A 26,655-nucleotide genomic window follows, 5' to 3' on the forward strand; every position below is an offset into this window, starting at 1 on the left:
AAATGGCATTTGAAAATTAATTGTTCACCATGTGAGACACTATTATTTGATATCAACCAGTGGCTCCCAAACCAGGCTGATGATCTGAATACAGGTTCCTACCCTGAGATTCTGGTTTTTGTAGATATTAAGAATATTTTAACAAGTTCCGCAAGTGATGAATGTGGACTGACAGGTTTGGGAACCACTGATGTAGACCCCGTGTATGTGGACATCTTGCTTGTTAAAATACAGATTGCTGGGTCCCCCTCCTCCCAAGTGTGTGACTCCTAGGTCTCTGATTGGGCCTGAGAATTTGCAATTCTATTAAGTTCCCTGCTGCTGCTTTTGCTGGTCCAGAAACCACACTTTGAGTACTACTGACATGGATCTTTCCCAAGACTTCCCAGTCCCAGACTGGGAAACAACAAACCGAATTCTGTGGCAAGGTCTTGGGTTTCTTTGGTTCAAGCCTTTGCATTTCTTTGTCATGTTCTACTTGGTGATTTTCTTCCTCTGGAGTGAGCATTAATTGATAGACCTCTATCCCTGAGAAAAGTTTCGAGTGGAAAGAAGATGATGTTCGCTGGTTAGGGTGGCTGGGCAGGGGAATGAAAATAGCTGAGGAGTTGTGCAGATCTGGGCTGAGATTTCTGTGCTTGACCCTGGTTTTATTGTGATCTTGGGCAGGTTACCTAATCTGCTTTCCAGCCATGGAGCTCCAGTCCTGGTTGCTTGCCATGCTTCCCTCCTGACAGGACGCCTTTTCTCTCTTCCATACCTGGAGAGTGCTTCCCTTTCCCCTGCGTCTCGTTATTGCTTGCTTATACTTGGATCTCTGCTCAGCAATCACTTCCTGAGGAAAGCCTTTCCCGACCTCCCTCAGTAGGTCAGGCCCTCCCTTTTTACACACTCAGCACCACGTGCCTGCAGTTTTAGATCTACTTGTGTGATAACTTGATTTGTGTCTCTCTACTAGACTATAAACCCTGGGACTCAAGCTGTGAAAAAGTCGATCAGTTTGTGTTCCCTTTGTGTTCTGGCCACAACACAAACACTGTGCCTGACACACAGTAGCTGCATGAGTAGCAGTGAATGGGGTCACATATACAAACAGCAGTAAGGGCAGGGTAGGCATTCCAAAATTGGCTGCATTCCTGCCTGTGGGTTTCCAGAAGACAGTTATTCTTATAATAAATTCCCTGTTTTGTGCAACCGGACTTACTGGTTTCTGTTATTTGCCAGAGCCCTTACAGTATGCTATTTATTGAGTGCTTCATACATACGTGAAGCACCAGCTATGTAGTCTCATGTTGGGCACCGATCTAGGAAGTCAAGAATCTCAGCCTGCTAATATCTTGGGTGTTACTTTTTCCTATGATTCTGCAAGCCAATGTGTATTATAAAGATAGGATCTATAGATAGAAGATATATTTCCTTAATGCTATATTAAGGAAGAGCAGCAGAAAGCAATTTTATGCTCAAGCCACTATCTCTGAAGTGGTTTTTGGGACTGGGGATAGATGGTACCACGGGAGAGTAAGGTAATTTTTAACTACTTGCAAACATGACTGCTCTCTCCATAGAGTGGAATCTTATAATGGGTAACATCTGGAAAGTGCATTCATTTTGTAGAGACAGGATGCTTTAGTTACTGGCCAGAACAGGACGTGAGTAACAATATATATCCCGATTACATCTATGTCAATAAGAAAAGGGATTGATAGGCTATAATTTAGAAAAATAGATTCAAAGAGACATATGAACACTAAATAAGAAAGGAGAGACGGTGGCGCAAAGACTCAACCATTCTAGGTCCTAGAGATAAATTGCTGGTGTGGAAACATAAGCAATTCAATTATACAATTAATTGTTCTTATGTAAATGTATGTTTACATGCAAGTTTCAGATGAATGCTGAGTTCTCCCAGGGTCTCTAGTGTTTCCTTTTTTCTGGACTGTCTTTTCAAGAATGTTTAGCTCTCTGGGCTCGGACCTAGTTTGTGGCAACATGGCTAAACACAACCAAGAAGGTCAGAATTGCCAATAAATACTGGACCCGTTATGGTACCTCCTTCAGGAAAATGGTGAAGAAGATTGAAATAAGACAGCACACCAAGTATACTTGCTCCTTCTGTGGCAAAACCAAGATGAAAAGACAAGCTGTGGGGATCTGGCGTTGTGGTTCCTGCATGAAAACCGTAGCAGGTGGTACCTGGACCTACAACACCACTTCTACTGTCACAGTAAAGCCGGCTATCAGGAGACTGAAGGAGTTGAAGGACCAGAAGAAGCTCCACCGTTTGAAACATTGCTTACTTATAATAAATGGGTTAATTGATATAACAATAAACAAAACAACAACAAAAAGAATATATAGCAACTGGCCTTGAAAGACATACTAGCTCTCTGGAGCATAGGGCAAGCAAGCTTACTGCACATTATAAAAAAATTAGATTCCCTAAGCTTAGAATTCCTGTCCTCTAACTCAACTCACTGCATGTGCAGGTGTCACCTAGCCCTCTTCTCAGGGTCACATGAGAACTGGGGCTGACACCCTGCTGACACTCTGGCTACTACTATTGCCATGAGTAGAAACCCTTTGTCTCTGATCCAGGAGTTTTGTGTCTTCTGGCATCCATGAAACTGGCTGACCCAAAGCTGGCTCGCTTATGGTCACGGTGACTTGCGTGTCTCTTCCCTTATGACAGTGAACTGAATGACTGATCTGCTTTTACCTGCTGGCATTGTCAATTCTGATTCTACCAAGCTGAGGACCAGTTCCTGGCCTTGGGGAATGAATTAATAGAGACAAATAAAGACCTTCTGGAAGACAGAACCAACAGCGGTGTTCTTAGAGAATTTATATGAAATCAGATTGAAAGGGTTCCTTCTCTGGCCTTACATCAGTCAGAATCCGATCAGGAGGCGAAGACCACAGCAGGTATTTTTGTGAAGAACTTAATATAAAGGATTATAAGCCAGGTTGTTAGAGAAGAGAAAAGGCAAAGAGGGGGCACTCGGGTTTCATAGAGGTAAGAATCATGGCAGTCACGCCTAGGGCTGGGATAACAAAAGTAAGAGGCTGGGAGTTTTTGAAACTTAGAAGCTTAGAGGAGGGCTCTGCGGAGCTGGTACTCAGACCTCTGAGGAGGGGATGCTGGCCAGTTAATGTGGGGGTCTCTGAACAGGGAGGGGTGGTAGTGATCAGGCTGTTCAGGAAGTGTTGGGAACAGTTGCTGCTGCGAGGATGAAGAGTGTTTCGTGGTCATGGTCACACTCGGGAACTGGAAGTAAACAACTTCCAAGTGTCCTCCTGCTGCCTCCTACCGACGGAACCAAACAGGAAGCCAGCTGGCAAAGAGGCATGGCTACAGAGTGATGCCCCAGCATCACAGAACAGAGGATGGAAAGAACCAGCACAAGATTTTTAAAAGCCTGTTTTGACCAAAGGTTGCAAAATGAGAGAAGGAACTAATTTATTACCTGGGGGCAGTTGGGAAATTGCCTGAAGAGTCTCCAGCATTAACTTGAACTTAGTATCTTTCTCTAGGTCAGGGAAGGGCGTAGCCATGGACCGCTGACTTGGATATCCTGTATTATTACTTGGTACTGTGGGCAATTACCTGGCCTATTTTGTGGAGTACGCTGGATGGAACATGTTCATATGATCCAGGGAGATAGGCCCACTGGCAACTTTATTAGACTACATACAATTTTATGGGCTTGTGCAAATTCCCATATCTGCCCACACTTTGATAAAGACTCATACCTTTTTAAGAGATAGACAACCACAGATGTTTGATTATATTTCACCCATAATTTGTGGTCCACATGACTTCATTGTATATGAGCTGATTTATAAGCAGTAAAGCATAATGCAGACGACAAGTGGTATTTATTATTTGTATTCTTTCTGGTCCTTGGCGGAGTTCCAGAGAGGTTTCTGTATCCCAGGGAGGGTTTCAGAGGAAATAAATAGAACAGAGAGCAAAAGCTCAGAACTTAACAAAATTAACAGGGCAGTTTTACAGTTTTAAGATTTGGTGTTTATAAATAATGGCCCTCCTGACCATTCTTTTTTGAAGTCAGAATTTGGACCCAGATAACTTAGACATACATCTCAATAGAGGGCATTAGTCCATGTATTTAAAACAGCAGTGACTGACTTTGACTATGTAAGTATTTGAAAGTTTAATAATAGACATGTTTTTCAAACTCCATTTATTTTTTATTTTTTTAAACAATTCTTTAATGTTTATTTATTTTTGAGAGAGAGAGACAGAGCGTGAGCAGGGGAGGAACAGAGAGAGGGAGACACAGAATCTGAAGCAGGCTCTAGGCTCTGAGCTGTCAGCACAGATCCTGACGTGGGGCTCAAACCCACCAATGCGAGATCATGACCTGAGCTGAAGTCGGACGCTCAACCAACTGAGCCAACCAGGCGCCCCATCAAACTCCATTTTATTTTCATTGAATGGAATGTATTTAGAGTCTGGTACCAGAAGTTGGACAATAGCTCATGCCACATCAGGCTTTCCTGGTGGATAATGGTGAGGTCTGAGGTGTTTTATGTGATAGGCATGGTTAGAACTGGGTGCTGCTATATCAGCCTTTATTATATTTACCCAGTTTATTTTGTTATTCAGATTATGAATGTGGGGAGGCCTATTTCATTCTTATTGCCTTATGACTTTTAGTTTAATAGTTATCACAAGTGGGGTGCCTAGGTGGCTCAGTCAGTTGAGTGTCCGACTCTTGATTTCAACTCAGGTCATGATCCCAGGGTCGTGGGATCAAGCCCCATGTCAGGCTCCACACTGAGCGTGGAGCCTGCTTGAGATTCTCTTTCCCTCTCTACCCCTTTCCCCTGCTTTTGCTCTCTCTCTCTCTCTAAAACAAAAACAAAAACAAAAACAAAAACAAAAACAAAAACAAAAACAAAACGTTATCATAAGTGAAAATTTCGTTGAATCAGTAGCTGGATAAGATATGTATACATAATAAGTACTCCTCAAACAGAGCCGGGAAACTTTTCTCCCCCAAACATAGAGGATGCATACACTTCTGGAATGCCTCTGCTGCGTTTGTAAATTTAACAAGAGGGCCTGAGGAGAGAAAGATATCAGCTGAAGTTGAACAGGTTACTGGAAACTCTCCTGACTGCTGGACTGGAATTGCTTCCCACCCTCCTAATGCATCAGAGCCAATCCTCTGCTATACGCCTGTCTGATAGTGGCACTGTCCCAGCCCCCTGACAGTCTTGGAAAAAGGACACAGTCACTGTTGTTTATGTTAACACTATATGATAAGTACGAGTGCCTGTAAATAAGTGAATGACATGTGAACACTTCAGCAAGAAGGGGAACCGGAGCCTTCTGGGGAGGCCTGTCATCAGGTGCTTTCAAAGTGGTTTTGAGTGTAAAGGAGAGCTCTTGCCCATGTAGACAAGGTGGGAGGGATGGTTCTGACAGAATGAAGGAAGAATCCACATTGCCGAGCCACAGGTGAGGGGCAAGTCTGGAAAGCAGAAGAAAGGCGTAAGGAGAAGCTGGATTATGTGTCTTGGCCTGAAGAGGTGTTTTGAAACTGCCAGAGATGCTAACTCTCTGGGTAATCAGAGACCGTGTGGCCAGACCATATATAGACATAGAACTCTGACCCACACCCTACAGCTTCCAAGGGAAGCTTTCCTACAGGTTCCAGGGAAGCAACCCATGCTCTCCAAGAAAACACCCAGGAAGGCAGCCTGCTACAGGTCAGGCTTGTAGGAAGTCTGACTGTTATCTCTAGTAACAATCCAGGAAGCTAAACACCTACCCCTGTAACAATCAGCCCCAAATGGCCAGAACTTGATTAATAACTGACAGCTGCCCTATTTTATCTCCACTTCCAACTAGGGACCAATCAGAGAAAGCCAAATATGCACCCTCTACCCAACCCCATGGGACGACCTGCTTCTAGTTAGCCTGCTTCTAGCTTCCCCAACAGCCTCCAACAGGCGCACCTGCAGCCTTCCCTTTGTTTCACTGTAAAACTCACCCTCTCCTCTGCCTGCCTTTGAGTCCCTGCCAGAACGCAAGCGACAGAGGCTGACAACCTTGCTCCAGCGAGCTCTGAACAAAATAGCCTTTGCTTTTCTCATTTGGTTGGTCTTTCTTTATTTCCACAGGAATATCCTGCTGCTGCTGGTCGGGATTCATGTGCTGCACAGCTTCCCCCTTGTGTTTCTATTTCTACTTTAACAAGCATCGTTTGTCTTTTGCTTGGCATTTTGCCCAAAGAAAATAATAGAAAAAGTTAGATTAACAGCAATGCCGAGGCAAGTCTGCTTTCCTAGGATCACTAGGAAATGCTGTTGAGTGTCTCCTTTTAGGTAGGGTGGCAAGAACATGGGCTCAAATGGAACGGGCAATGGGAGACAGCGCTGTTCTGATGTGGTCTGAATAGCTTTATAATTTTAAAGGATTGCTAAGGGGACATTCAACTCCTCTTGACTTACCCTGTACTTAGCAGTACATCCCAGTCCTCCTTATAAAAGTTTTATTGTTCTAAGAGTGGCTCCAAAGAAATATATTGTGGTTCCACAGTGTCTAATTGTTGGGAACTGTCTTTCAGCTGCATAAAAGTTAATTATATGTTCTACTGAACGCCCCCTCTGAAAATCACATTTGCTTAAAGATTTGGGGCAATACTTACTTAGCCTGCTTTCTAATTTGCTGAGTCTCAGCCATCTATGCCTAATGGTAGTAAACGAAAATAATATATACAGTCAAAATATATTGACTGTAAGAAGAATTCCAATTTGTCCTTGAGTTTTCTATTTATAACGCTAATCTGTGCATTGCTAAAAGTCCTAGTCCCAGCCTCCAGATGTTTGGGTTGAAGCTGCCACTCTGTGCTTGGGAACAGGAAGTTAACAGCACAGGTTCTGAGGACAGTGAATGGTCAATAAACATGGCTATCTGACTGACAAGAGATCGGGATATCTACTCTTCTTGTGCCCTATGATCACATCAGGTGTTTGACACGCTGCGGCTGCAGAGCCAGCTATGACTACAGCGGGGACAAATGAAGTGGGAAGTAAGGCTTGATGGGGAAGCCCACGCTCCTTGGCTTGCACACGAAGCTTCCTCAGTCGCCTCAGCTTAACTCTCGGCATTCCCTTCCTCAGGAACCTCCATTCCAGGCACTTTGCGTGCACACGCGTGTCTTGTAGGTACTTGCTTCCAGGCTTTTGCTCGTGTTACATTCTCACATGCCATGTTCTCCCCACCACCTACACCTGCCCAAAGGTTCCTCATGTTTAGAAGCCCAGCTCAGATTCTATGTCCTTTTTGTTGTGATTGCCCTTACAAGAAGTGATCTTTTACCTCTTAATTCTTGTAGTGGTTATTGTCCACACCACCCAGAGTGCCCTTCAATGGGCACATCTGTCTAACTGTCTTCCTTTGTTCATTTGCCCAACGAATATTTACTGAATGCCCACTAAAGTCCCAGTTTTGTTCGAGGCAGGGGATATATCAGTGATCAAAACAGCAGAAATGTTTGTATTCTGGTAGGAAAGGCAGGTGATGAACAAGATAAATACATACATACAAACATACATACATACATACATAAAACACATAGTATATCAAGTGCCAGTAGGTGCTCATGAGAAAAGGCAAAGCAGGAAAAGGCAGGTAACTGAAATTTGGGGTAGGGTAGGCAGAAAATGTCTCACTGAGATAATTTCTAAAGGATTTGAGAAGGGTCAGGGAGCAAGCTTATGAAGATGTTCCCCTGCTATGGAAAGCGCTTTTCTCCCCACACAGGTGCAAAGGCCCTGAGGTGGCAGCATATCTAGAGGACGTGAAGATGATAGGAGAGTTGTGTGTCTGAAGCCCAATGCACTTGGCTGTGGGGAGGGGATAAGAGAGGGGAGGGGGTGGCGGCCTTGTAGGGCCTTGTAGATCATAGTCGGGATTTTGGCTTCTGCTCTGTGTGAGATGGAAAGCCACTGGAGAGTTGTGGGGAGAGAAGTGACATGATCTGATTTGTTTTAAAAGAAGCCCTCAGACTGCAGTGTTGAGAATAGTCTGCGGGGGTGGGGAGCTTGTGGGCTGAAGCAGGAGTAAGGCTATTTCAGTGATCCAGGTGAGAGCGGATGGGGACTCGGGCCAGAGGAATGGGGAGAAGTGATCAAATTGTGGATATATTTTCATGACTGGGCCAATAAGATTTCCTGAGGGATTGGATGGAGAGAAAGAGAGCATGGAATCCGGGGGGATTCCGGATTTCTGGCCAGAGCAACTTGGAGGATGTTGCTGCCATTAATGCAAATGGGGAAGATGGCAAAAGAAGCTGGCTGGGGGGAATGCAGGTGCTGGATGCTCAGGAGCTCAGTTTTAAACATGTCCATTTGGGGGCGCCTGGGTGGCTTGGTCAGTTAAGCCTCCGACTTCGGCTCAGGTCATGATCTCACGGTCCATGAATTCGAGCCCCGCGTCGGGCTCTGTGCTGACAGCTCAGAGCCTGGAGCCTGTTTCAGATTCTGTGTCTCCCTCTCTCTCTGCTCCTCCCCTGTTCATGCTCTGTCTCTCTCTGTCTCAAAAATAAATAAACGTTAAAAAAAAAAAATTTAAACATGTCCATTTGGGGGGCACCTGGGTGGCTTAGTTGGTTGAGTGTCTGACTCTTGATTTCGGCTCAGGTCGTGATCCCAGGGGCGTGGGAGGCTGCTTAAGATTCTCTCTCTTGGGGCACCTGGGTGGCTCAGTAGGTTAAGCCTCCGACTTTGGCTCAGGTCATGATCTTGCGGTTCGTGAGTTCGAGCCCCGCGTCAGGCTCTGTGCTGACAGCTGGGAGACTGGAGCCTGCTTCAGATTCTGTGTCTCCCTCTCTCTCTGCCCCTCCCCTGCTTATGCTCTGTCTCTCTCTGTCTCAAAAATAAATAAAACATTAAAAAATTAAAAAAATTGTCTCACTTCGGCTTAGGTCATGATGCCATGGTTTGTGAGTTTGAGCCCCTGCATCAGGCTCTCTGCCCCTCCCCCAGCTCATGCTTGCTCTCTCTCTCTCTCTCAAAAACAAATAAACATTAAAAAGATTCTCTCTCTCTCACTCTGCCCCCTCCCCTACTCGTGTGCTTTTTCTAAAATAAAAACATAAACATGTTCAGTTTGAGATGCTCAGTAGCCATCCACGTGCAGATCGCAAGGAGGTTGTGGCTTCAGAAGGGCAGAATGTCCCCTCATGAATCTGTGCCTAGGCTGCTGATTGCATGAATCAACTAAGTAATCAACAGGAAACAATATCTCTGAATAGAGGTTAGGGAAAGGGTTATGAGATTTTTCATCCTAGACCGTGAGAGAGGGAGAACATCAATTTGTTTTTGGATAACCGTGAAGGTGGTATTTCTGAAAATGGGAAGCTGATTAGAGACAAGGGGCCAGGGTGCCATCTCTGTGCCAAGGTCAGCATCTATGAAGCCTTAGGTCATGATATGCTTATTTTCACTGGTTTAAAAAGAGCCTATAACATCTTTCCTCTCCCCTGAAGATGCCATCAGGCCTCGGAATGCATGTTGTCATTGTTGAAGGCACTGTGGTTATTATTGTCAATGACAGCCCCCGGTTCTAGCACTCTGTATAATAGTAGGGGCAGTTAGTATGAGTTCAGATTCTGGAATTCTTGAATTCTGCTTCTACTATTTCTAAGTTGTGAGACTTCTAGCAAGTTGCTTAACCTTCCTGCGTTCCAGTTTTCTAATCTGTAAAATGGGAGTACTATTAGTCCCTATCACATGGAGTCGTGAGAATCAAAATGTTAATATATTAAAGTGTTTAGAATTATCTGGCACGTGGTGAATCCTATATGTGATAGCTATTATTTTTATATCAAGCACCGTCAGATATATACCGGGTGCCATGATGAACATAGGACTTGACATAATTCCTGGCTGTGGATCTATTGATGGTAATTGAGACAGAGTATCTCAAGGGGAAAGAAGAAAATGACTTTAGAAAGCTCACTCCATCCAGAACTGCTGGTGGGAAGTTCAGAAATGAACCAGAAATGGTTTTAACCTCCTATGCAGCTTGATTTCCACCTAGCACTCGAGTGGCAGAGTAAACGAACTGAAGGTCTCAGAGGGCCATAAATTCAATAGTTGAACAATTGCCACATGGAAGGGAAACTACAATGCTGAGCACGGTTTCTAGATGCCAGGTTATGGGGTCCCTGGCCTCACACCACCCCGGAGTGTGGTTCTCCAGAAAAATGAAAAAAACTCTGTCTCTCCCCAGGGCTCATCCGGGGTAGGAACATACATACAAGGTGCGTATGAGGATGGTCTGCCAGAGCGCTCCCTGTCTTGTGTGAGCAAAGCAGAGGAGAGGAGGGCATTAGGAAAAAGTGTCTACAAGGTAGAGAAGGATATTAGCAGACAGCGCTGTGGTTTCTTGTCCTATGTTGTAGTTGATCAGATATTGGAATTATGGCCCACTGAGACTCTTCGTTGGCTCACCACTCACGTGCTAACTGAAGGCCAAGACTATTCCTCTGGGACTGATTGATTGACTGATTCCTGAATGAATGAATGAGTCAAGTAAGCAACCGCTCAAACATTCACTGAGCGTTGCTGATCTGCCAGGGAAGGTACCATGCTGTGGAGATGTTTTTACCTGATTGAATAGTTTCTTCCTGTGATCTGTTGATTTAAGGAAAAAAGTAACCCTTATATGAGGGTCCCCAAGGAACCGAAGATATTTTAGGAGATTGATTCATTCAGTAAATGGTTATGTGGGCCAAGCGCTGTGCCAGAAGCTGGGGATACAACAGAGTAAGAACCAGACCCAACCATCCGGAGTTTACAGGCCACCATAGAGAGGGAAGCAGGGAGTTCGTCCAGCCCAGTGATTAATGGGATGTGTGCACAGAATAGCACCTAACCCATTTCCAGGAGTTCAAGGGTATTTGCCCTGAGTCATAGGACGAGTAGGAGTTGCTAGAATTGGGGTAGAGGTGAAGGGCAGAGTTGTATAATCTAAATGAGCCCTGAGGAAATTGTCATCCCGGTGGCCTCCTGAGCTTGGATCCAATTTTAGAAACTGAACCTAGTGTTAGGCCACAAAGATTAACTCACCCCAACTGGTCAGCAGGGGCAGGTGCTGTTACCCAAAAGAGCTTTGAGGTTAACTGTGTGCCATAGCTGGATCTGTGCTGACCAGAGCTCTCCCCGGGGAGAGCGGAGTTTAATTGGTGCTGATTTCCAGTGCCCTTAGAAAGGGTGACTCCTGGGCCCACTGAAATGGAAACCATCCTAACTCCTAAGTGATTGCAGACAGGGACCTGAATCGCACCCAGCACGTTGGCTAATATGGATGCCCAGCAAGTACAAGATGTTTGGGGCTTTTTCCCAGTATCAATGAGGCTGGGGTGAGGCAGCCTTAGATGCATGGGAACAGGAAGAGCTGTTCCTATGTCAACAAGGAGGCTTGTTTTGTGTGTGCAGAGCTAAAGAAACACAGCTCACTCACTGGTCTGGCTAAACTTCAAAAATTTGTGCGTTTTTTTTTTTTTTTTTCTCCTCCCAGGAACATTTTGTTCACGCTGGTGGTTAAAAGGGGGAAGCTTTCACATTGAAGTGCAGCAGGAAGTATTTAAGTTGGTTACAAGGAAGGACTATTTGGTAGAATGATTGAGCGCAGGGCTGGGTTCCCAGGGGGATTATGGAGTCCAGTTTTTATTCATGGACTTTCCTATTAAATAACTCAAATAATAAGGCATTTTAGCCCACGTCACCATTTTAGAAAGTCCTGCACTTTGGGATTCAGAGGAAACGGGAGTGACTTGTGACCAGGAGGACCCAAGGCGGCTTCACGGGAGTGAGCTGGCCTCGGAGTTGGGGTCAGATGTGGAGAGAAAAGAGGGGAGGGCAGTACACAGATGGAGTGAAGGGGTCAGGGCGGGAAAGCACGAGGTACACGTGGGACAGAGCATGGAGGGTGATTTGGAATGTGCTCACTGAAGGGGGACATGGGAGAATAATGTTAGCCGGGTATGGGAGGGCTGGATTGTGGACAGCGTGAAAGCCATGGTCAGGGAATTTAGATTTTACCTGTCAGCCTAAAATTGTCAGGAGGCAATAATTAAGCAAGACTGTGCCTTCACAGGGATCAGAGACTTGCAATTCAGGGTACACAGACTTTCATAGCAACCTAAGTAGTGTCCCACTAGGGAGCAAAAGTTGGGATTTTTAAAGCAAAAAGGGAATGCTTGTATCCATTGTTTTTTTTTTTTTTTAATGTTTATTTATTTTTGAGAGAGACAGAGACAGAATGCAAGTGGGTTAGGGGCAGAGAGAAAGGGGGACACAGAATCTGAAGCAGGCTCCAGGCTCTGAGCTGTCAGCACAGAGCCCCATGTGGGGGTTGAACTCACGAGCTGTGAGATCATGACCTGAGCCAAAGTCAGATGCTCAACTGACTGAGCCACCCAGGCGCTCCATTCTTGTATCAGTTGTTTACAAAGAATTTTTTTTTTTTAAGTTTATTTAGAGAGACAGAGAGACAGAGAGAGAGAGAGAGACCACAAGTGGCAGAGAACAGAGAGAGAATCCCAAGCATCCTCTGCACTGCCAGTGCAGGGCTCAAACCACAAACTGAGATCATGACCTGAGCTGGAGTTGGACACGTGACTGAGCCACCCTTTGCCCCTACAGAGGGTTTTTGATTGGTGTTGGTGGCAGGAAGCTAGTCTTCACTGAATATAATTGGTTGCTAAGGCTCTCACCAAGCAAGCTCTCTCACTGGAGCAAGGTGCAGGTGCTGGGGCTCAGCCCTTGGAATATTTGCAGTTTGGCCCAATTCAAAAGTTCATGGTTCCACTAGAGAGGACGTGCATAAGGCCTATCTCCTTAATGGCCTCCTGGCTCCATTTTAAAACCCCTTGACATAAGTGAACCCAATTCATTTCACCTTTCACATACTCAATAGTCAACTGGAAGCCAGTTTTTTCAGGTTTTTGAGCAGAAAAGGGAAATGATGGACATTGTGCTTTAGGGATCATGGTCTTTTAAAGACTTTAACAATTTTAGGGAACTTAGTTATGCAGTTCAGTGTTTCTCAAACTCCAGTGGCATCAGAGTCACTGCAGGGGGGAGTGCTGGTTAAAATTCAGACTCCCAGGTCCCCACTCCCAGAGGTTCTTGTTCTGGGTAGAGTTGTGAATCTGCAGTTAAATTCTGCCACTGGTGATGCTGGTGTAACTGGTGTAAGACCCCCACTGGGAGAATACTGTTGGCTTCCTGGATGACACTGTCTAAAGGCCCCACGCAGGGAAGCCTCTCATGAAGCCACAGAGAACCACTGAGAAAAAGAGTCAGCCCTAGAACACAGGCAGGCCCAGAAAGCAGGAAGCGGACTTTTGATAGTACCAGTCCAGTAGGAACTTTCAGTTCCCTATTCTCTTGCCCTCCCTACACTCCAATCTTGGAGGGCCTTGGAGCCTCAGAAGGAAGGGCATGGAGTGAGATAAGAAGTGGATCACACCCTGTTCCCCCGACAGTAGACCTTGGCCCAGTGTGGTGCTGGTAAATATTTAACCAGTACACCACTATTTTTTAACCAGCACACCAGCTTCCCAGGTAAGAAGCCCTGCCTTGGTGCATTTGCCGATTTCTGTGGTGCAATATTCCCAGCATGGCTCTATCTCAGGATACCGATGTGATGTCACTGAAGGCAGAGCTGAGAGAAGCCCACAGTAGGATCATATGAGCTGATAGGACCCTGAGCCAGCTCACACCAGTGTTCCCAGCCTGAAATCATGCTCAAGCTGGGATGGTGGGGCAGAACTATCTAGAATGAAGATTGAGTTGTTGAAAAGCATATTGTCCTGGACTGTGCTTGATTATTTAAAGTGACTATAGGGCTTTCTATTAGTGCCCAAGTTTTCACCCAGTGGCGCGGAGAAAAACTGAATAAATTTCAGCTTGGGGATAGTCAGAGACAAAAATAAAATTGCATTTTGGTTATATCCTAAAGATGGTGCCTGTCCGACATATGGGCTACAGTGGGAAATTTTATCTTAAAAACTTGCAAGATACTTTTTAAAAAGATTATCATCAAATGGAAATACAAAACTGAAAGGTGCATGAGAAATCTTGGCCCTAAATTGAGAACCACATGATGTAAGGGATTCTGTTAATTGATGAGGTTCGTTTGGAGACTTTTCTTAGTGTTCCCAAATAGATGTCCCCAAAAGGAAGACAACTGTCACTGATTAAAAAACGAACCAATGAAACTGCTCAAAGATGCAAAGGTAGTACAGGAAGAACCACCAAAGACTGGGATAAGACCTCTCTCATCAGTATAATGTGACGATTACGAGAGCAGACGTATTTGAATGTGTCTAACACACATAGTAGGTCTGCAGTCAGTAGGTTCTAGTTTTTCTTCCGAGCTTCATTAAGTTCCGGTGGTGTTGGGTTAGGCTCCCTCCCTGTTAAGGAGCTTCATCCGTGTTAAAAAATGCTAGGCAGAATAGTTTCTATTTCGGGTCTCTCGTCGCCCCTCCCCTCTTGCTGATGAATGTCACAATCGAAGCCTTAGAGAGCCTCAGTTAGTTAGGGGGATAGCCAGGGCCTTCCACGTTCCTTTGGCAGGTGGGGAGTGGGTTTTTAAATGGGCTCCAAAGTGTCCGCCGCTTGCAAAAACAATTTCTGTGTAGCTTAAGCCACAACGAGGACACCAGAACCATAGCTCCCCCACCCTGGCTGTCCCGAATAACTGACTCTTTGTACTTGCCTAATCCAAACAGTAGATCGGTAATGCATAAACTGCTCCGCATGAAATGCTCCTTCAACCCGAGGACGGGTTGGAAACCACAAAGAATTTCCATCGACCAGGACTGCTTGCAGGAGGGGCTTTCTCCAGGTTTATAAGCTACTTTTGCAAACCACCATCGCCTACTTTTGGTGACACAAATCTGCCATTGGCGGTTGAATCAACAGAGCCTGGAATGTTCCGGGCTTGCAGGCAGCCCTTGTTCCCATTTCTTGAGAGGAAAGATCAACTTTCCGCGTCGGGGCGGGGGGCAGCCGCGAGCAGCGCGGCGAGGAGGGGGGCTGCCGGCCCGCAAGTCCAGCGGGGAGGGTGGGGGGCGCCGGCGCGCAGCGTCTCCCGAGGCGGAGGCCCGGAGCCAGGGGTGGCGGGCTCGGAGCGGCTGGTCAGCGGCTGGGACGCAATTGCAGGCAGCGGCCCTCGGGGTCAGCGCCGCCCGCTCCAGTCTGGCCTCCGCAGTGGCGGTACGACGACTCCACGCGGCAGTGGTTTCTTATTCCCGAGTCTAAACACCAGTCCTTCTGCACCCTGCGGGATTTCCTGTGCGGAACTAGGAACAATGACTCATCCAATCTGGGGTGTACTTGGGTGTAGACGTGCTGTCTAGAACCAGGAGACTGGATGAGATCACAAAGGACGCGAGAGTGGAAAGATTTCAGTTGTCTAACGCGTGGAGTGGAGTAGAGCGCGGGCTGGAAAGGGTTAAGGGGTTTCAGGATCTCCGCAGGCGCAGAAACAGCTCTGACTCCGGAGGCCGGGTGTGTCGGGGCGGGCGGAAGGCGCCGTGAACGACTCAATTTATCTAGATGTACAGCGACGCTCGTCGTCTCCCACATGGTCTAGCGGTTAGGATTCCTGGTTTTCACCCAGGCGGCCCGGGTTCGACTCCCGGTGTGGGAACGCCAAGACTTTTAGGAAAAAGAAAAATCAATTTAGGCCCTCCTAAACCAGGAGGAGGCTGATGTTTTTAGAAAATGCTATAACCCAGAAAGCTTGGGGCTGAAGGGAAATCAGGGCTTCCCACCCCAAACCCGGTGCCGCTGGCGGGAAGGCGGTAGCTGCCCGCAGTGACAAGTCAGCATTTGAACCCAGGTGAAGAAAATCGTGTTCCAGCTGGTACTTCTGATGTAATTGCTCCTTGTACTGTGGATATAGAGCAAATGACCAAAAATGTGCTCTTCTTTGAAAGCAAAAGAAAAGATGCATTTTGGGACATTATAAGGCTTTTAAGTTGCCTAAAACTATTCCATTAAGGACAGCAAGATTGCCAGAAAAGACACACTATTAAGGGCAGATGTAGTTTAGCATACAGCCTGTAGCCTTTGCCATTCGAAGAGCTCGCTAAACCAGTTGTGTGGGGAGGGAGAGGGAAGGGAAAAGAAACTTAGGTTCCTATCGATATTGAGGAGTGAGGCGACGGCAAAAAAAAAAAAAAAAAAACAAAAACAAACAACAACAACAACAACAAAAAACCCTCAAAAAACAAACAAACAAAAAACAAAAACAAAAAACCACTTACTTCTCCTGCCCTAACATTTCTCTGGCACATTCTGTTTTAAAAACTTTTGGAACTCATGATATGCTGAGCTAGAATTAGGAATCTTCGCGTTGGTGTGTCACAAGACAGCTTCCAACTGTTACCCAAAGAAGTGTTTCCTCTGCTTTAATCGTTTATCATGCTTATTTTTCCAAACATTTGCCATTCGGAAAATACTCAAGGCGTTCAGAAGCCACACCCCTTTCCTACTGGTGTCGAGTTTTTTGAAGCTTCCCCAGTTGTTCCCAGACTGCCACTAACACTGAGGAATGATTGTGAAAATAACTTGGTGTCCATGTGACTTTGAAATTTGCTCTCTTTTTAAAGTCCTTTGGGATTCTAAGGGATGCAAAAACAAATGTCATCCCTCACAAGAAAATTACTAGGTGAAATTATACATTCGTTCAAAGTTCCTAACAAACGGCTTGGAGGAGAGATTTATCATCAATAGGTAATTGATGTTTATGGAATCAAGTAGGAGAGAATTGATAGGCAAATAAAAAGCCCAATCATCATAATAGGTAATATTTATTGAGCACTTGCTATTGAGCACTTGCTATGAATGAGGCTAAATGCTTCATATACCTTTTTCTATTTAATTTTTGTTATTAATATTATTATGTCTCCATCAGCCAGGGGCCCTGTAGGAAACTGATGACAAATTCTGAGCAGAGAATTTAATAAAGGGACTATTGAAGGTTTATTTAGAGTTTAGGGAAACAAAGGATAATGCATCAGTCCTCGGGGTGAGGGGAGGGAGGGCTGCTGGTGGAGAGGGCTGGGGGTGGGGGGTGGGGGGTGGGGGTGGGGTGGGGGTGAAGCTGTGCTTTTTCATTTGTTTTTAAAATTTGCCTTTATCTAGCAGGTGAGTTCCATTCACATGAAGGCTGTCAAATGTACTCATCCTATGAATAAATCATTTTCATAAAATAGATTTGGGGGCTCTTGGATTTGACAAAACCTTTCTTTTTAAATACATAATTTACTTATTTAAATTCAAGTTAGTTAACATACTGTGTAATATTGATTTCAGGAGTAGAACCCAGTGATTCATCACTTACATACTTAGATGCCTATGATCCTTGAGACTCAGTCCATAGGTGATACTTCTAAAGACATGCCTAATAAAATGAAAGAGTTTAACTTTGTGGAGAGATGGTTGTTTGAGTTATATTTGGCATTTTTATAGCCTTGCATTTTTGCAAAACACTTTGCCATAATTTTCATTAATCATCCTCATAATCAGTCTTTAGATTCATAGCTTATTTAAGCTCCAAAGGTCCTTAACAGTCCCTTAATTGAGCCCCTTATTTTAGTCGTGAAGCACTGGGTCTGGGATTTTATTCCTCTGATTCCTTGGTACTGGACTTTAGATTTATCCAGAAAAAAATGGAATCTCTGTATGGTGTCTGGAACAGACACCATTCTCTCCAAATCCTGTCGTCAGGGAGGGGGATTGGGTACAAGAAACATGAATTTTTAAATTTTGTATCAGGCTTTTTGGTCAGTGTTCACAGAGTAGCTATGTGAACATAGTCATAACACTTTTTGAGTTTTTAAAAAATTCATTATATAAACATTTCTAGAAAGTGAGGATCTTTATTTGGGATATTTGAACTAGTCACAGGTTCTCAACATGCTTCCATTTTTGCATATGGTCATAAACTCTGAGGGAGTCTGCATAAAGATTGCCGTATGCCCATCCACACGTGTATTTATAGTCATATAGGTTTGTATGTATCTTCCCTCAGAGATCTGTGCTGCATGCAAAGAGTATCTTAATCACAACATTAAAACTTCATATTAATACAGGAAAGGGAAGGCAAATATAAAATTTTACTCACCCACATTGTAAAGCTGAATAACTTGGAAAAACACTGAATACTTGGAAAATCACTGGAACAAATAATCAAAAAATCAATTTGCAAACACCTAGAAGACCACAGCGTACTGGGTAATCATCGCACATAGCTTTGTGAAGAACAAAGCTTATCGGATAAATCTAATTTCCTTCTGTCCCAGAGTGACAGGCACAGTGGAATGGGGGGGGGGGGGAGCAGCCAAGATAATCTCTCCTGATTTAAGAAACCCTAGGATTCTGCACTTTGTTGTGTCCTCATGAAGAAAACATAGGGAAGGCTATTGTTGTCTGGCAGGGACATGTCAAACCCAAGTTCAGGGCTGGGCTTCGCCCAGGTTGGGCAATTTATACTCAGTCTGTGCAAAAATGACCTTGCTCTTCCCAAGCCTCTGCTTGGATTCCTTCAAGTGTCATTCAGGTGTTGTTTACGTAAATGACTTCATCGGTTGTTCTTCAGGTTCCTGGACTCTAGAATGGGGGTAATAATAGGACCCACCTCATGGTGTTGTGAAGATTGGATCAGGTAAAGGGCTTGGCCCAGGTCGGGGCCGGTGGCCACGGGTTGCCCTCGCCATCAGCACGAACGTCACCAACATCACCACATTTGGTTCCTTTTTCTCCTCTATTTCCAATCACAATGTTAAATCTGACCATTTCTATCTCTTCAGTGGTGCCCACGTATGTCGGCACCTATTTCCCCTGCTGCTGTGCTGGGTCAGATTGTCTTGCTCCTTGGACTGTTGGAATAAGTGCTGAACTGGTTCCTCTGTCCCCGTCTCACCCATGTCTTCATCTCTCATTCTACCGCTTTGTCTGCTATGAGCTCCCAACCTACCTTTGCAGCCTAATTCCTACGTCTTCCCTCCGTGCATCGCAGATTCCGGTTAATTTCTCTGCTTTTACTCAGTGTTTCCTCTACTGAAATGCTCTTGTGCCCTTTCTCCAAATATCTGCATCTTACCCATCCTTTCAGGCTTACGTCACATGTCCCATCCTTCACGGAACTTCCCCTACCTTTCCTGCCACTGGGAACCTCTTCTGATTCCTTTTAGTATCCTGTGTGCCTCCCCTCTGATACTTATTCCTGTCTAACTTCGGGTCTTCGCTTAGATGTCATTTCCTCCGCAGGTCTGCCTTGCCCTACCAAGAGTAGGTGAGATGCTCCACTCTGCACGTTTCTCTCTCACTGCATTTACCGCACTTGCCACGGCCCCACTAGATGACAGGCTCCAAGGCCAGTGCACAGTAAATACTTAATAAACGTGTTGAGGGAACGTGGCAGCCAGACAAGGACTGTATTGTCCTAAGGAACACCTTAGGTTCTAAGTTACAGAAAGCCACTGGAACTAGTTAGGGCCCCAGGGAATCATTGGCTTATATAACAGAACTGTGGGAGAGGGGTAGGGAGGCTGGCCTCTAGAACAACCAGAGCCAGTGTTCTCTCTCTCCCTCTCCCTCAGTCTCTCTGTCAGATTTGCTCTCATCTCTTATGGAGCAGCCGCTTCCACCTGGCAAGGGATCTGGACACTGCCAGCTCTATATTCGTTCCTTGCGTCTTTCCCAGCAGAGAAGGAAGGCATTTCTTGGTTTCTGTTGGAAAGTGCTGGGGAGGAATTCAGCCTCACCCGGGCCTGTGCTCTCTGATGGCTGATGCACGTGGGGTATTATGGTTGGCAGCCCTCTCTGGAATCACATGGTGGAGAGGAAGGAGGAATAGGTATCAAAATGAAGCCAGAGAAATTAAATAGTGGTGATTGTGGCACCACTTTGTGAATGTACTAAAAATCTCTCAGTTGTGAAAGACTGAATTTTGTGAAATGTGAATTATTTCTCAATAAAAAAGAATAGAAAAAAGTAAGCCAGAGATAAAAATCTTGCTGGCAAAAGAAACATTTTTATATTTCTTTTATTCGAGCCATTCATTTATTCAGCCAACATTTATAGTGTGCTTATGATGTGCCAGCACTGACCTAGGTTTACATTTTAGTTGGGGGAATCACACACACACACACACACACACACACACACACGCACACACACAAATCAGACAAGAAGTTTGGGTTTCAGGGACATCTGTGTGGCTCAGTTGGTTGAGCGTCTGACTTCAGCTCAGGTTGTGATTGCACAGTTGGTGGGTTTGAGCCCTGCATCGGGCTAGCTGCTGTCGGCATAGAGCCTGCTTTGGATCCTCTGTCCCCCTCCTCTCTCTGCCCCTCCCCCACTTGCATGCTCCCCAAAATAAATAAATATTAAAAAAAACATTTAAAGACTATTTTAAAAAAGAAGTTTGGATTTCATTCTCAATGTGGTGAGAAATCTCTGGGGGTTTAAGTATGGAAAAAGTTCCAGCCCAGGATGAGGAGACTCCCTGGCTTTGAGAATTTTCTTGCCTGGCCCTATGCTTGTGGTCAGCACCAACCACACTTTTGTAGGAAGATGAGAATGTTTTAACAAGTCTCTCGAGATGGCGTTGATAACCTCATTTTCAGAATTTGGCAACTTTGTCATAAAATAAAGTTTCCTTTTGGGCTAACCTAGATAACATTACACTTTGCTTTCAGCCCATTTGCCCGAAATCAGCCAAATTGCAAAGTTGGAAGGCACAGTCCCCAAAACTGCCATCACTTTTTTTTTTTTTAATTTAGATTATTTATTTTTGAGAGGGAGAGAGTGAGCACAGGTGGGGGAGGGCAGAGAGAGGGAGAAACAGAATCCAAAGCAAGTTCCAGGCTCTGAGCTGTCAGCACAGAGCCCCACGCAGGGCTTGAACCCACGAACTGGGAGATGATGACCTAAGCCTGAGTTGTACAACTAACCGACTGAGCCACCCAGGTGCTCCAAGACTGCCTTTACTTTGGACTGCAAGTTTGCGGGGCTTGCCAAAACCACCCTCAGGTTTTTGATGCTATGCTAGAAGGACCCACAGAACCTCACTGAAATCTGTAGTACGCATGGTTGTGGTTAATTACAGGGAAATGATACAGAATGAAGTCATCCAAAGGAAGAGACACACAGGGCAGAGTCTGGAAGGGTTCCAAATGCCAAACTTCCATTGCCTTCTCTCTCCATGGAATCAGGATGCATTACCCTCCCAGTATTGATGTGTGACAATGTGCATTGAATATTGCCAATCAGAGAAGTTCATCCTAGTTTTTATTGGGGCTTTATTGTGTCGTGTGATTGATGGATCGCCCATGTGGTTGAATCAGTCTCTAGGTTGACTGATAACAAATGATCCAGAGCCCTGACCCTAAGTCACATGGTCTTTCTGGCAGGGTGAGCTCCCTGCTAAAATTATCAGGTGTTTCCAGCACCTGCTTCTAAAGAAAGACACTCCTATCAGGTATGACATAGATTACATCCCAGAAGCTGAGGGTAAAGGCCAGACCTCTTTCTGGGCAAGTCCAAATTCTTTACTACGTAGCATGTTTTCTCCCTAAGTCTCTCTTCATTAGAGATAGAGAAGATTGGTTATTGCCATGGACTGTTTGCCAAAAACATCAGTAAGTGCTCAGGACAGCAGCTCATTCTGGCTCTGGCCTCCCTCCCAGCTTCTCACTAGACTTCCCGGAGGGAAGTTGCAAAAAGAGGGGTTTGGAGGGGCTGTGGGGAATAGCAGGTTTTCTCCGAGGCCCACGCTCTTCGGCTGGCTGCCTTACAACCCCATGTTCTGATTTTTAAATGGGAACAGTGGGCCCTTGGGGTGTGCCTAATGCATCATTAGAACCACAGGTTAGTTTGAGGAATGTCACCTGCATTAGGATTTCCACTGGAAGCTCAAAAGCAAACAGATTTGCATGCAGCATTTGGAGGCCTGTAAGGATTTTGTCCAGGTCTGGCACCTGGGGAGTTCACCCCACACCCACCCCTGCCACTGTGGGTCTTGGCTACGTCAGCCAACATCTGCAGCAGTCTGGTTGCATCACCTTCTACCCTGGTCTTCTCACGGTGTATAAACTTCCCACATCTATCTGCCAAAGGCAATGGCCCCTATCATTTATTTCTTGCCTCTGGGTGCTTCTTGGTCTAGTGCTGTTTTCCATTCTAAGCTCTAATATAGAGAGATTGGAAGCGGGGGAGTGGAGAGGAAGGCAGGAGATTCTGTAAGCATCAAATGTGTTCATTGAGTGGAGGTGGAAACAGTGAACCTGACAGTTATCAGAAGCTGGAGTAATTTTCCATAACCTGTGCTCGTTAATGTCCTGATTGGGGTTAATGGATTCAAGGGAGACAGAGAAAGTGGCGCACGAAGGGAAGGAAAGGAGGAACGATCAGAAGCTGGCAACAGCTCAGCGGTGGGGTGTGAAGGGAAGGGATGATTTGTTGACAACCCCGAGATGATAAGCATCCCCAGAGAGACAGAGAAGTGGGGCAGAGAGAATGAGATTTGTCTCCTCTGACAAATTTGAGGCACTGCCGGGACATCTAAATGGAGCAACCTAAGAGCGCAGGAAATCCAGGCTGGAACACCTGTGAAAGCTGAGACACCTACGGGGGCAATTGTCATTTTCAGGCAAATAGGAGGTTTAGGAGTTTCTCACTGAATGGTGCCTGGCTGTTGCAAGCGGTGGGTGGTGGAAAAGGGGGAGAGGGACGAGTGTGTGCAAAGGAAGGTAGTAGAGGTTGTGCTGTGTATATCTGACCCGCAGTGACAGACATCTCAAGAGCTCCATGGGCCTCTGGTCCCATTGCAGCCAGCATCGATTTGATGTGTCTTTCTTTTTTTTTTTTTTTTTAACATTTATTCATTTTTTGAGAGACAGAGACAGAGTGTGAGTGGGGGAGGGGCAGAGAGAGAGGGAGACACAGAATCCGATGCAGGCTCCGGGCTCTGGACTGACAGCACAGAGCCCGACACAGGGCTCGAACTCAAGGACCATGAGATTTTGACCTGAGCCGAAGTCGGATACTTCACCGACTGAGCCACCCAGGCGCCCCATAGATTTGATGTTTCTTATGACGATTTCCTGGCAGGTGGCAGCAAAGCGTCTTGAGGAAGGTGTGACTTTTTCTAATTTGTGCAAAGGTACTGTATGAGCTAGCAGAGGCTCTGGGGTGCTTGTTAGGTTTTTTTTTATAAGTCTTGCAAATTTTCCAGTCCTTTCCGATCTTGCTACATTATGTGAGGAGTCACAGACCCTCTGCTACTAATTATTTTGTAAATTGGGCACTTCAACATCTGCACATAGCTTCTTGCATGTGCTGTGTGTGTAATTGTGCGACACCCTGGAAAGGTGGGTTGTACGAATTTCATGGAATACCGCTTAGCATATAATATACCTCAAGAGCCAAAAGCATGTCTCTTCCCCTTACCTGGTAATTCTATTTCCAGAAATCAACATCAAAGGAAGAATCAGAGAAGAGCCATGAAACGGATTTATGAACAAGGACAGATTTATGAGCAAGGGTATTTTTCCTTACAGCATCATCTATCACTAAAAGTATGTGGGGGGGCACCTGGGTAGCTCAGTCAGTTGAGTGTCTGATTTTGGTTCTGGTCATAATCTCATGGTTCATGAGTTCGAGCCTCTTATCTGGCTCACTGCTCCCAGTGCAGAGCTCCCTTTGGGTCCTCTGTCCCCCTCTCTCTGCCCCTCCCCTACTTGCACTCTCTCAAAAATAAATAAAACATTTAAAAAATTTTACCAAACAATGTGTAAAACAATAAAATGATAAAGATAGGAGAATGCATGAACAAGTGGTATATCCGTATGATGGAATATTGTGCAGCTGGTGTTATTTACTGTCAAGATGATTTTATGGTACAGAAGAAAGCAGAATCCCAAACTATATGCATAGTGTGGGTCCAACTTTGTATCACGTATTAATATGTTTATGTAAGTAAACACATGCAAAAACTGGGAAGAAATATGCTAAAAAGTTAACAGTGGCTATTTCTAGATGGCAGAATTACAAGTGATATTTTTTCCCTTTACACTTATTTTAATTTTCCAACTTCTTTGAAGTGAGTATATAATTGCTTTTATAATCACAAACTTTTCCCCCTGAAATAAATCCAGATGGCCCGGGTTCGACTCCCAGTGTGGGAATGCCAAGACTTTTATGAAAAAGAAAAATCAATTTAGGCCCTCCTTAACCAGGAGAAGGCTGATGTTTTTAGAAAATACTATAACCCAGAAATCTGTGTTGAGTAGTATGAGAGGTGCTTTCATAGGCTCTCAGAAACCCTGCAGAAGGGGATTTCAGAGCTCTCCAGCCTTCTGTCAGCCTTTACTTACTGTTCTCACCCTTCAGATTTGGGGTTCTGGGCTGACCCCTGTGGTGGGTGGGGCCAGCAGTGAAGGGACAAGGCACCAGTCCCTTGTGTCCTCACCCAGGGAGGAATGGTTAGTCCATCTTCTTATCCAGAAACAAAACTTGGATTGCCCTAGGCCTTGCACAGGAAATGCCAGGATAGTGAGTGGTATGTGACATTCTTTAAAAAAAATTTTTTTTTAACATTTTATTTTATTATTGAGAGACAGAGGGAGACAGAGCATGAGCATGGGAGGGGCAGAGGGAGGGGGAGACACAGAGTCCAAAGTAGGCTCCAGGCTCTGAGTCGTCAGCACAGAGCCCGACGCGGGGCTTGAACTCACAAACCACGAGATCATGACCTGAAGTCGGACACTTAACCGACTGAGCCACCCAGACGCCCCTTATGTGACCTTCTTTTAATAAACCAAGATCATCTGGTAACCCTTCAGTAAGAGCCCTCCTCCAGAGTTGAGAGACTTTTTAAGTGCCTGACTGAGATCTGATTGGATTTTCTTCATCTGGAAACTTCTTTTCAGGGCGCTGCCTTGCCTTAGTGCTCAGTCACAAATGAAAAAGTCGGGTTTTTTCCTTTTAAAATTATTTTCATGTTGAGTTTTGATCCATTACTCCTTAGCTGGATGTGGAAGGCCCTGGGGAGTTTTATCAAAATGAATTTCTATATTGGGAGTCACAATAATTTGAGTTCTTATTTGAGGGTTAGCAGAAACAACTGGTACTTTCACAAGTTGTAAAGAGGCCAATGTCAGATATTACAAATAAGACAATAAAAGGGGAAAATAGAATTCATTCCATATTAGGGTCCACAGTGATGACAAGACAGTGAAAAACTTGGATATTCAGAAAGAGCTCTCTACCTTTTAAACATGATCTTTGAGGCACCTCAGTGGCGCAGTCGGTGAAGCATCGGACTTTTGATTTCAGCTCAGGTCATGATCTCTTGGTTTGTGAGTTTGAGCCCCGCATCAGGCTCTGTGCTGGGATTCTCTCTCTGCCCCTACCCCACTTGCTGTCTCTCTCTCTCTCTCTCTCTCTCTCTCTCAGAACAAATACGTAAGCTTAAAAAAAAATAAACATGGGGCGCCTGGGTGGCTCAGTCGGTTAAGCGTCCGACTTCAACTCAGGTCACGATCTCGCGGTCCGTGAGTTCGAGCCCCACGTCGGGCTCTGGGCTGACGGCTCAGAGCCTGGAGCCTGCTTCCGATTCTGTGTCTCCCTCTCTCTCTGCCCCTCCCCTGTTCATGCTCTGTCTCTGTCTCAAAAATAAATAAACGTTAAAAAAAAAATAAACATGATCTTCTGAGGGCATGATATAAATACAGCTACATACATATACATATATACATAGATAATCACCCTTCTTCCAAGAAAGTTAGACCCCAAGAGTTCATACGTTTCCAGTCTCCTATCCAACGAATCCTTTCCTCAGGTTGTATCCACCACAGGGTCAAGAGACTTCTAGGGAAGGGAGACATAGTGAACAAGGCTACAGCTCTTCCCTCAGGTAAATTACTGTTAAAATTTAAATGTTTTGCCACTCCTTGTGAGTCTGTAACTATTTCAAAACAAAAAGTTAAAAGAAGTTAAGTGACGAGGGTCAACATAAGGAGCCAGGGGATTATGTAGATTCAAGGTACCAATTACAACTTTGCTGCCATCCTCAGGTATGTGACCAAGAGGTCAAGGTAGATGCTGGTGGGTGGAGGGTAATGGGCTTGGAAGTAGAGGGTGGAGAGCATACGGAGACACTGGAAGAGAAAACCTAGGGCTCCACTCTTCCACCAGGAGACAGAGGAAGCAACACTTGTATTTCCTTGAACATTTTCAGGGTGAGGTGTGGTTGGGGAGGAGGGGCGGCAGTTGAGTTGGTTGTGTGGGGTTATGTTTTGTTTTGTTGTTTACTGTTAGAGGATGAGGTGTCGATGCCTGTCCCTGGCACTGCAGCTGAATTCCACTGTGGACACTCGAGGTCCTCTGTTCCTTTCCTTACCCACTGACTTGCCCAACGCCCAGTGCCGAGTCGGGTCAAACAAGTATAACGACTCTCGGGGGTGTTCTGAGGGATCAAGTGTGCAGCCAACGAAAGATTCTTTCTTAAGTTCATGTCGTGGATTCGTTCGCCAGCTTCTGCTTGGGCCACAAGCCACTGGCGAGGAAAATGACCTCAGTGACCAGATG

The 26,655-nt window shown here is 45.3% G+C and overlaps 1 protein-coding gene and 1 non-coding gene across 2 annotated transcripts; both read left to right on the plus strand.

Annotated features, from left to right (window-relative positions):
• The first annotated feature begins 1,502 nt into the window (after positions 1-1,502).
• LOC122228973 (60S ribosomal protein L37a-like) lies at positions 1,503-3,360 on the plus strand. Its single transcript, XM_042954269.1, has 3 exons — positions 1,503-1,523; positions 1,979-2,279; positions 3,170-3,360. Exons 1-3 carry the CDS (start codon positions 1,503-1,505, stop codon positions 3,358-3,360), a joined length of 513 nt encoding a protein of 170 aa, XP_042810203.1.
• Positions 3,361-15,631: 12,271 nt separating this feature from the next.
• Positions 15,632-15,703, plus strand: TRNAE-UUC. The gene has a single exon. It is a non-coding gene; the product is annotated as a tRNA-Glu (tRNA).
• The last annotated feature ends 10,952 nt before the right edge of the window (positions 15,704-26,655 follow it).

This window comes from Panthera leo, chromosome A1 (genome assembly GCF_018350215.1).
Source record: "Panthera leo isolate Ple1 chromosome A1, P.leo_Ple1_pat1.1, whole genome shotgun sequence".
NCBI classification, from domain to species: Eukaryota; Metazoa; Chordata; class Mammalia; order Carnivora; family Felidae; genus Panthera; species Panthera leo.

Excerpts from the sequence above, each read along its gene's own strand:
- LOC122228973 (XM_042954269.1), top strand. The coding sequence starts at position 1,503 with ATGGTACCACGGGAGAGTAAG. Across the intron at positions 1,524-1,978 it reads TGGTACCACGGGAGAGTAAG|TTTGTGGCAACATGGCTAAA; the intron begins GTAATTTTTAAC and ends GCTCGGACCTAG. Across the intron at positions 2,280-3,169 it reads GGACCAGAAGAAGCTCCACC|GGAGGGGTGGTAGTGATCAG; the intron begins GTTTGAAACATT and ends GTCTCTGAACAG.